The following is a 12,250-nucleotide window of genomic DNA, read 5'->3' as shown; positions in this document are numbered from 1 at the left end:
ACAACGTTCCCATTGTTATTATAATTAGAAGGATTCAACGAGATCGTTTTCGAATAAGTTATGTAAAAAACTGGCGACCCTGACCATACAAACACTCGAAATGACTTTGATTATTTAACTGCTTTCCATTTGTTTATTTTTTGAATAATTAAATTTTGCACGTGAACAATACCATAATTGTTGTCACGGAATAAACTGGTATGCTGCAGAATTGTTCTCCAATTATTTTTATTTACTTTTTTTATTATTTTGTTATGGTTATGTCATTTAAATATGGAAATAAAATTCAATAAAACTGTGATAAAATCTTTTTATCTTATAAATCATAGAAAAATTAAGTGCAATGTGCTTTGGAGTTATATATTTTTTTGTAAATAAAACTCAAAGATTATGTAAAAACATTATATTTATTAACAAGGCATATAAGCCTTAATAGAAGAGTATCGGTTTTAAAAATTAAGTACAATAACAATAGATATAATGCTAAATGCGAGACCTTAACACTAATAATACTGAAAATGTGGTTAAAAAAGGAACGACATGGAATATTTACAAGAAATGTACATCACAATTAGTATCCCCCAATCAGTCTTACACCCCGTTACACTTTATTTCTTTATTACTCTTGTTCCTCATCTCCGTGATCTCCTTGGCAAACATATCCTCGCCCTCACATTCAGGTTCTTTGCTACACTCCGTCTCTTTAGGTTCTTTACAATCAGTTTCGCTGCCGGAACTTGTTATGGCGTCGAGAATATCATCTGAATTCCTTGCAGCAACTTCTTCTTCATCACTGTCGGCGACCAGGATTGGTGTAGCTCCATCGTGGAGGTTGGTTTTGCTCTTGGATCTCTTATACATTTCTTTCGATATGCTTCTGGTGAAGGATAGCCGTTTGGATTCTTGTCTGGTAAGTGGAGGGCGAATACCCCTTCCAATTTTTTTGACCGTCAACAGCTCGTTGGCGTGTTCAGTTATGACCTTCCACGCGTATTCCACGTCATCTTGGGTCGCGTTCTCCGCCGTCACACAAAACCTTATTATGTATTTGCCTTTAACCATCGAGGGAATCATGTGGAGTTTGCCCGAAGCGTTGATCACAGCCAGCAGGTTCTGGTTGAAGGTGTCCGGCCCCTTGAGTCTGAAGCACACCAACCCTAACCTGACGTTGTTCACCACTTCGAACCTGTGATCCTTCTCCACCAAAGTGGCGAAGTGCTTGGCCAACTTGATGTGGTTCCTTATGTACTCCCTGAGCCCCGACAATCCGTACTTCCTGATGACGAACCACAGTTTCAAAGCCCTGAACCTCCTGCTCAACGGGATGCCCCAGTGACGGTAATCGATGGCTTCGTCCGAGTTGGCGTGTTGGAGGTACAGAGGATCGACGACCAGGGCGGAGGTCAGCCGCATCCTGCACCTAACCCACAGGCACGAACAGTCAAAGTTCACCAACAACCACTTGTTGGGATTCGTGTTGAAGGAGTCCGCGTACTCGATGCCGGCCAGGTACTGCTTCAGCTCCGGACATATGAACGCGTTGCCGGCGTACGCCGCGTCCACGTGCAACCACACGCACGGCTCGGCCTTGCAAATCGGCCCGATCTCCTGCAAATTGTCGAACGAACAACTGGACGTCGAGCCCAGGATCGTCGACACGAAGAACGGTATCAGGCCGTTCTCCTTGTCCTTTTCCATCGCGTCCTTCAACGCGTCCCCGTCCAGGCCGCCGTTCTCGTCCGGCTCGAGTATTCGTATCTTCACCAGGAGGATCTTGGCCGCCTTTTCGACGCACGAATGCGCCTCCTGCGAACAATAGCCGACGAGTTTGGGCAGGAAGGCGCTGTCCTCCACTTCGGGGCTGTTGGTTTTGAGGTGTTGGATGGCTTGGTTGCGGGCGGCCAGCATGCTCACCAGCACGCACTCGCTGGCCGATGTTTGGATGACGCCGCCTCCGGTGCTGCCGTTGGCGGATGTGATGAAGTCGTTGGGCAGGCCGATAGCTTTACCCAGCCAATCCATTACGATGGTTTCCAATTCTGTGCATGCGGGACTTGCGGCCTGTAACGAAAATGATTTTTTATTAGTGTTTGAGATATAAAAATAGAGTTTTAATGGTATTAAGAAGCCGTACAGTAAGTCAATTAAACGGTTGATCTCCGGGATGTTATGAATTACATTTATGGTTTGTTATTGATGGTAATTGGTAATTTATTTGTTGTTTTTTGCTGGTACAACAATAATAATAAATATTATAATTACTCATTGAAGGAACGTCACAAGTTATGATTTTATCAGAAAGGTATGCCCACAACCACAAGAGAAACAAATGGTCTATATATTGCTCTAATAACAATAAAATGTATGTTATTTAACTTTCTGTTAGTTTAGTGGTATATAAGATATGTAAAATGCATCACAGCAAATATATTACGAGAGAGGGAGAGAATAAATCATAAAAAATAATTTCTATAACTTAAACTTAAAGTGAATATTATAAACCGGAAGTGAATGAAAGAAAATGATTGATTTGTCATTATCACCTTTCAACACAAATAATAAACACAAATAATACATATACTCAAAGATGTTAAAAGAAAAAAATCATAAAAACTTTAATAATTATTTGTAACTGATTTTTTTGTAATTTATGAGCTTAATATAATTGAATGTTATGTACCGGATATGTATGAGAGAAGGAGGTTTGACGTTATTGTGTTTTAGGACAAATAAAAAATATATTAAGTTAGAGGGAGATAAAAAACTCAAAAGTATTACCACTGTTGTAACTTAAACTTAATAATATAATTGTATGTTATATACCGGAAGTGGACTTTTATCGGGCAGTCCCGCTCCACTAGCCAGTGGTGGCGGGAGGCCGACGGATCAACTGCAAGCCCAATCCTCACCCAGGGAGGTTCTAGGACCTTCCTCAGATTGGGCTTGTTCTTCTGGAACCAGTTGACAGGGGGCTGGCATCTTTGTCAGTCCCGTCTTCTGGTTCAACTTCACCCGTATATGTATATATACGCCCTTTCCCCCATATGTGCTAGCACATATGGTTTCCAATTGGTTATGATCTCCGGATCGGTGCCCGGAGGGGGGTTTACACTTTCCCCTCTCTGTCCCCCAAAAAAAAAAAAAAAAAAACCGGAAGTAAATGAGAGAAGGTGGTTGATTTTTCATTATCATCTTTCAACACAGATAAAACGTGTTAAGGAAAGTTTAGAGAGAGAAAAAGTCATAAAAATTTTAATAATCATTTGTAATTGATTTTTTATAACTTATGAATGTTATATACCGGGCATGTATGAGAGAAAGAGGTTTGTCGTTATTGTGTTTCAGCACAGATACTATATATTAAAAGAGAGGGAGAGAAAAAATCATAAAAGTATTATAACATTTAGTAATTTAAACTTGAATATTATACACCGGAAGTGAATGAGACACGGTGGTTTGTAATTATCATCTTTCAACACAATTAACAAATATATTAAGAAAAATAAAAAAGAGAAAAAATCATATTTTTTTATAATTTACTTAACTGATTTTTTTATTCATGTGGTTAATATAATTGAATGTTACATAACCGGATGTGGGTGAGAGAAGGTGGTTTATCGTTGCTGTGTCTCAACACGTGGAAAATTATATTTTGAGACAGACACCGTTGCACAAATTCAAGATATAAATATTTAACGTTGTAAATCTAAATAAGTTTGGTAAACATCAAGTGTAAAACGAAACTGTTTAGCATAAAATTAAATTACTTGGAAATCACACCGTAACCCAAAAAACATGTTTAACGAATGTCTTTGATCCAGTTTAATAAAAACTCTTCGTAAGGTGAGCCCGAATTTGGGAAAAAACAAAAAACTTACCCATGAGAAACCGATGCATCCGATGGCATCTGAGAGCATGTCGGCAAGAATGGACGGATAGGAGTTTCCACTGGGAAAATAAGCGTGGAAACGTGGATGTTGCCAGTGCGTGATGCCGGGCATGATCTTCTTGTTCACGTCGTCCATTATGTCGTCCCAGGCCTCCGGTTCTTGAGGCGCTTCCGTCGGTATCAGTTTCTTCAGATAGCCCGGCTGAACGTCCGGAGTGACGCGGTAACTGTTAAGGTTCGACATGTAGGAGCAGATGTAGTCCACCATTTCCTTGCCGTGTGTCCTGAACTCTTCCACGTCCATTTTTTTTATATATTATTTTCTCGATTCGATTAACGCTAAGAACTAATTCACAAAAGCACGTTTGAACACTCGCAAAGTTGGCGCAGTGAATGAAATCGTGTGGCGATGAGTCAGAAATATATAGTAGGAGCGTGCCGCGGCTCGGAGCCCCCTACCATCATCAAGAGGGGCACGCGGATTTGTTCCTGCCACATCTGATGCAAAGGAAAAAAGTGCGCCAATCTGGGATTTCTAGACGTAAACTGCGCGATGGAATGCTTGATGGGTTTTTAATGGTACGATCTGTTGATTAGGGTTTTTTGAATCGCATCTGATTGTTTTAATTAGAGGATTAGGTAATAATAACATTAATTCTTTGTTGTGTGATTTTGAATCTGTTGTATAAACAATATAGGACAATGACAAATTACTAACAACTTTCTATTTTTAAAACTATTTTTGTAGATTTCCAATTGGAATATTTATAAAATAGTCGTGACAGACTTCCAAGATCAGTTACTTTATATTTATTATTTATTTACAAAAACTTAATTTAACTTAATTTTAGACACATTCATCAAATATTTGAATTACCTTGAGAAATCAGGATAAATAAAATACTAAATAAAATTTACAATATTTAATAAAATCACAATAAATATTTTAATTTTTCTTGGTTTTTTATATTTTCAGATTTTAAAAACTCAAATATGTATTAAATTAGACTCTGAAACCATTTTTTTTAAAAACGTTTTAAAAAATGAAACGAAATATTTTTGAACTTTTTGGTTTCTTAGATAGCCAATTAGAATGTTTTTAAAATGCATATCATAGACCTCCAAGATTTCATTCATGAAAAATTAAAATAGGTGGTACGAACAAAATTCTCTTTACAATATTAAATAATATTATAGTTTTCAATTTAGAATATTCATTCAAGATTTAATTAAAAAATATTATTGATTTTTAAAATATTCATTAAATAGTAAAGAAAATGTTGGAACCAAAATTTTCTTTATAATACTTAGAAAAATGACAAGAAATATTTTTGATTTTCTTGATTTAATGAATATGTCTGGCTCCCAATATTTAAGAATAAAATCAATTCTGAAACTTAAGCTCAATATAAGTGAATGTTATAAACCGGAAGTGAATAAGAGAAGATTTCTCATTATCACCTTTCAACACAGATAATAAATACATTGAGAGATGTTAAAATAAAAAAAATCATAAAATAAAAATTTTAATAATTATTTGTAATTTATGAGCTTAATAATTGAATGTTATATACCGGATATGTATGAGAGAAGGAGGTTTGACGTTATTGTATTTCAGCACAGATAATAAATATATTGAGATAGAGGGAGAGAAAAAACACAAAAGAATTGTCACTTTTGTAACTTAAACTTAATAATATAATTATATGTTATATACCAGAAGTAAATGAGAGGTGTTGAGGAAAGTTTAGAAAGAGAAAAAATCATAAAAATTTTAATAATTATTTGTGATTGACTTTTTATAACTTATGAGCATAATATAATTTAATGTTATATACCGGATATGTATGAGAGTAAGAGGTTTGTCGTTATTGTGTTATATATATATATATATATATATATATATATATATATATATATATATATATATATATATTAAAAGAGAGGGAGAGAAAAAATCATAAAACTATTATAGCTTTTTGTAATTTAAACTTAATTTTATTGAATGTTATACACCGGAAATGGATGAGACACGATGGTTTGTAATTATCATCTTTCAACACAAATAACAAATTTGAAAATTAAAAAAAAAAGAAAAAATCATAATTTTTTATTATTTACTCTACAAAAATAGCATTTATTTTCCTTGATTTTATAGTTTTCAATTAAAAATATTCATTTATTCAAGATTTTATTTAAAAAATATTATTGATTTTAAAAATATTCATTAAAAAGTAAAGAAAATGTTGGAACCAGAATTTTCTTTACAATATTTAGAAAAATGACAAGAAATATTTTTGATTTTCTTGGTTTTAAATATCCAATTGGAATATTTATAAAATGAATATGACTGGCTCCCAATATTTAATAAAAAAATTATTATGGATTTTAAAAATTATACACATAAAATAGTAAAATAGGTTTAACAAAAATTATTTTATTTTCTTTGATTTTATAGTTTTCTATTTAATTTAATATTTATGAGAGAGGTATGGCAGACTTTCAAGACTTAAAACTAAGAATAAAAAAATATTATTGATATAAAAATAGACATATTTATTTAATATTGAAGAAAATGTCGCATACAAAATTTTCTTTGCAATATTTAAAAAAATATAGGAAATATTTATGACATTTTCTTGGTTTCTTAAACAGCCAATTGGACTACTTATAAAATGACTGGCTTCCAAAATTAAATTAAAAAATTATTATGAATTTTAAAAATTCATACATTCTTCAAATATTAAAATAGGTTTTACAAATAAAATTTTCTTTACAATGTAAACTGATTTTCTTGGTTTCTTAGATATCCAATTGGAATATTTATAAAATGAATATGACAGGCTTTCAAGACTCAATTAAAAATTATTATGGATTTAAAATAGTTTTTACAAATAAAATTTTCTTTATAATGTTTAGAAAATCCACAAACATAATTTTTATTTTCTTTGGTTTGTAGATTTCTATTTAAAATATTAATAAAATGGATGTGACGGACTTTTAAAATTTCTTAAACATCCACCACTTGGACTACATATAAAATGGCTTCCAAAATTTAAAAAATTATTATGGATTTTAAAAATTGACACATTATTCCAATATTAAAATAGGTTTTACAAACAAACAGACAGACTTTCACAATTTAATTAAAAATAGATTATTGATTTTAAAAACAGATATCTTCCTTAAATATTAAAGAAAATGTTGGAACAAAAATATATGACAAGAAATATTCTTGATTTACGTGATTTTTAAATATCCAATTAGAATACTTATAAAATGAATATGACTGGCTCCCAAGATTTAATTAAAAAAATATTATTACATTCATCAAATAGAAAAAAGGTTTTGCAAGTAATTTTTTTACAAAATTTAGAAGAAATACAAAAATATTTTTTTTCCCTTTTATAATTTTCCATTTAAAATATTCATAAAATGGATATGATAGACTTACAAGATTTAATTAAAAATATATTATTGATGTTAAAAATAGGTTCTAAATTAGGTTATTTATAAATGTATATTTATTATTAATATTAATATATTTCCTCCATTTTATTATTTTCAATTGGCAAATTAGGTACAATTTTGCATCCACAAGATATTTTATTCAAAAGCATATAAAATTCAAATTAAATATATTTTTATATTCAATTCTATTTTTAGAAGTTTTATATTTGGAAATAGGTATGTAATTTCAACGATTTTTTCAATATAAAACACTCACGCTTAATTGTTTAACGATAAATTCCAGGAATTCCAAACGCTAATTTTAGCCAACGTTATAAATTCAAAAAATTAATTTCTCGCAAAATTTTAATAGTGCTGTGCGGTACCATTAACATTTCACAACTAATTATAATTAGTAAAATAATTGCGTAATTTTTTAGGGGAATTTTCTAATCTTTGGACCCTAATAACTCAGGTAAGAGTTCGCAACACGCCGCAATATTCTTTTACCGGGTCACAATGACCGTGCAGAAAAAAGAATCTAGCTTAAAGTCCATCGATATTTATGTCACGAACCTCAGACTTTGAAATCTTGTTCGATCTCTTCCATGTCAACGGCAACGAACGCGACCGTTTTTTCCCTCTTTGACATTTATTAAACAGTTCGCATTCGCCGATAATTGCGACATTTACATTTTACTGATTAGACGTGGAAAATCCGATCCGGACTACTCCTGCGAAGTGGCCGGTCATTAAAACCGCATTACTGCTCGCAACGGTTTGTTTACCTTTTTTTTTTCCTGTCCGCACTCGACAATCATCAGGTAGCTTCGCTGCGTGAACTTGATAGCGGGCTTTCCTAATAACTATAATAAAGAACTGCTTTCATGTCTGCGAAATACTGGGGATTCACCATCACGTGACGCATGTGATGATCTCTTAGATTTCTACGGTTTCGCAAATTACACAATGTTATGCGTTATGGGTTTGTTGTAGTTCTGGTATTTTCGGTTATAAATAGTTTTTCGATGTTACAACTTGCGTGGATCAATTTATTGACCGCGAAGGCGAAATTTAACAGCTGTTTTTATTGAGTGTAGCAGGAATTGTAGTATAGTTTTATTGACATTCTGAAAATGAAATTTCTATTATGGGTCGTGGATTAGAAACAACAGTGACTTACAAATTACAGGTCTTACATTTTTTTGGGGGTGATTCAGGTGCCCTGAAACCAGAAATCATATTCTTCTTTTTTCATTTGAAGCATTTACTTCGATGATGGCATATTTTTAATTTAACAAGTTTTTGGGACAATTTTTACTATATTCTTCAAACGTTGACCTCCGATATCTTGTAAACGGTAAGTGTTATGAAAAAATTATAAGATACCTTTTTTGTAGAGCGTTCAAATTCTTACTGTACTGTAAACTGAAATTTTATGTGCGAGCAAGTAATGACGAGATATGGATTTTTCCATATGGGTCTAAATAAAAAATGGACAACTGAGATTAAGAGCTCATCTTTGGAGAGCATTTTTAAAGGTGACTAGGAATCAATTTTTCAATGTTGGAAGTTAAAAATAAATACTATTATATAAAACTTTATGCGTTTTAAAGAAGTTAATACAATGTGCATTTAGTTTATGATTAATTACACTAATATTTGCATAGATATTTGACGAAATGTCTTCGTAAAATTACACCTAGACGAAAATTATCTCCAGATAAGAGGGGTAGAACCATGGGAATGTTCGAAACTGAGATCAATCAGACCATAGAAATGTCAGGCAGTCTCAGTGTTGCACAATTTTATTTCTTGCTTGTGTAATCGATTTTATTAAAATGATACTTCTTCAGAATGACCACGAAGTGGTAGACCAAGAAAACTATAGCAAATGAAAACTAATATTTGCAATTGATTGTCAGTAGGAAGCTACATCATGATCAGCTAGAAAAGGCTACAGAAGTTTTTGGGACAATTTTTATTATATTCTTCAAACTTTGACTTTCGATATCTTGTAAACGAAACGAGTTATGAAAAAATTATAAGATACCTCTTTTGTAGAGCGTTTAATTTCTTATAAAAAATGTAAACGAGCAAGTAATGACGAGATATGGATTTTGCCATATGGGTCTGAAGAAAAAATGGAAAACTGAGATTAAGAGCTCATCTTTGGAGAGCATTTTTAAAGGTGTCTAGGAACCAATTTTTCAATGTTGGAAGTTAAAAATAAATGCTATTATATAAAACTTTATGCGTTTTAAAGAAGTTAATGCAATGTGCATTTAGAAATGTCTTCGTAAAATTACACCTAGACGAAAATTATCTCCAGATAAGAGAGGTAGAACAATGGGAATGTTCGAAACTGAGATCAATCAGACCATAGAAATGTCAGGCAGTCTCAGTGTTGCACAATTTTATTTCTTGCGTGTGTAATCGATTTTATCAAAATGATACTTCTCCAGAATGACCAAGGAGTGGTAGACCAAGAAAACTATAGCAAATGAAAACTAATATTTGTAATTGATTGTCAGTAGGGAGCTACATCATGATCAGCTAGAAAAGACTACAGAAGTTTTTGGGACAATTTTTATTATATTCTTCAAACTTTGACTTTCGATATCTCGTAAACGGAACGAGTTATGAAAAAATTATAAGATACCTTTTTTGTAGAGCGTTCAATTTCTTATAAAAAATGTAAACTAAAATTTTATATGCGAGCAAGTAATGACGAGATATGGATTTTGCCATATGGGACTGAAGAAAAAATGGAAAACTGAGATGAGGAGAACCTTCCTATCAAAATTAAAACTCATCTTTGGAGAGCATTTTTAAAGGTGTCTAGAACCCAATATTTCCATGTTGAAAGTTAAAAAAATATAGTATAATATATACACAAATGCACAAAATAGTGCTTCTTCAGAATGACCAAGGAGTGGTAGACCAAGAAAACTATAGCAAATGAAAACTAAAATTTGCGATTGATTGTCAGTAGAGAGCTACATCATCCTCCTCGCAACTGACTGGTCAGCTAGAAAAGGCTACAGGAGCTTGTATCGCTCCAGTTAAATTACGGAAACGTTTGGCAAATCTAAGTTTTTATTTATAAAAGACATTGTGATACTTTTATTTGATCCACGACCTATTGAAGTGGACAAGGGTTCATGCTCACTGGCTGGAAGAATAAAAATCTGTACTTTTCACAGTTGGACATAGAGTTGAGTTGTTCAATGATGACCGTTGAGTCGGGGTCTGATCCAGACGAGGTGTTCCACGAATCGTCCAGAGTAACGTATTTCAAGCGGGTTCCATTATTAAGGCTCTTCTTCAAAGATCCTCGCAAAATATTAAGACAAATCACGGAGGAAATTTCGACAATTTCATCAAAAAACTTTTGGATATGAGTTTCATTTATTCCAAAACATATTCCTACCAAAATATTTATTTCTAGATTCAAATAAGACAATAAAGATTCATTTTCTATTCACACATTTGGTTTTCGACCCATGAAACTTTTAAACAAGATAAAAGGTTCCACTAACATATGAATGAAATATAATGAAGAAAGCAGCTTCAGAGATGTGCAAATGATGATGGACTAAGGCTTTCTTATACGAGGAGATCCGAGTTTTTTACACAATTTTAGTGGATAAAATATAGAAATTTAGCATTCAATTTCAATATTTCTGTCTCAATTTCTTATCTGATTTTGGAATACTAGGGATTAAAATACTTCTAATTGACTAAACTAAAGTTTAAAAATGTTAAAAATGTAATATTAGAATTATTTGTTGTAAAAAATTGCACAAATAGCGAAAGTGACTGAAAAAAAAGTGCATGAAATTTGAACTTTCTATAGCACAGTTATTTTTCTTTCAATCGATACTAATTAAGTACCGTTTGATGCATAATTTATTCACCTTTCTAAAGAAATGCTTTGAACTAATTTTATTATTAAATGTACCGATTATGTAATATTTCTTAAAAAAAATTAAGCTCATGTGAATTAAATATCTTTGGTAAAATAAAGGGGATTTTTATTTTCTACTACACACTTTTAATAACCATAAATTATTTATTGATTATCATTTATTTATTATTGTATTCCTGCTTCATAATTCTCTTGTTAAATCATATACAATTATCATATTTATTGTAATTCTAAAAAATTTACATATTGTTTTATGTTGCGTTATTCCCAACGTTGCAGTAATTGAAATATATAATATATTACAAACGTAAAAATTCCCCTGAATATTTAATAAACCACATATTCCACTAAAATAGTTCCACTATTTGAACTACACGCATAATTTTCAATTACCAGTGACAATAAATCTTTTATTGTTTTATTTTCATTGGTATTATTATTTATTTATTTTTCTGCTCTTTCCTAGTAAAAATTATTAAATTCAACTGCCATAATAGTAATTACTAAAACAACCATTAAGTTTTAGAAAATCTGCTACGTATAATGTTTTTTTAATCGCGTTGTAAACAACAGAAAAAAGTGCAGCATTCATTCATTTCACCTCTGCAATCACAAAAACCGGTTCCGGTTTTTAAATCCGGTCGTTCGAATCCACACATACGGACCGATCAATCGAAAGAGAAATCCCTGTAAGCAATTAATTTGCGTATACAAACAATGAATTATTCATGATCAGATTCTATACTTAGATTAGTCGTTTTATATTTATATTATCGTTACAAGATAAATGGCGATTAAAAATATGTAAGTGACGCGGTGACATACCATTTGAGAATCCCCCCAACGTCGCGTTAACATTCGTTTGCGTCGACGAAATCTCGGGCGGTTTGTCGTGCTAATGAGGTGTTTAACCGTTTTTTTCTTCACACGAACTATCACAACTTCCCGAAAGTGCACTTCAGTTCTATTAATAGCCCGAG

General features: G+C 32.1%; 1 protein-coding gene across 1 annotated transcript; it reads right to left on the bottom strand.

Annotated features, from left to right (window-relative positions):
* Positions 1 to 390: 390 nt before the first annotated feature.
* On the bottom strand, positions 391 to 4,254 carry LOC109601574 (tyrosine decarboxylase-like). Its single transcript, XM_020017815.2, has 2 exons — positions 3,879 to 4,254; positions 391 to 2,061 (listed from the first exon to the last, which is right to left on the bottom strand). The coding sequence occupies exons 1-2, from the start codon at positions 4,191 to 4,193 to the stop codon at positions 592 to 594; spliced, it is 1,785 nt and encodes a 594-aa protein (XP_019873374.2). The 5' UTR covers positions 4,194 to 4,254; the 3' UTR covers positions 391 to 591.
* Positions 4,255 to 12,250: the final 7,996 nt, after the last annotated feature.

This window comes from Aethina tumida, chromosome 5 (assembly GCF_024364675.1).
Source record: "Aethina tumida isolate Nest 87 chromosome 5, icAetTumi1.1, whole genome shotgun sequence".
Classification (NCBI taxonomy): domain Eukaryota; kingdom Metazoa; phylum Arthropoda; class Insecta; order Coleoptera; family Nitidulidae; genus Aethina; species Aethina tumida.
The sequence above is the reverse complement of the archived record's forward strand: the minus strand, read 5'-3'. Positions and strand labels throughout refer to the sequence as shown.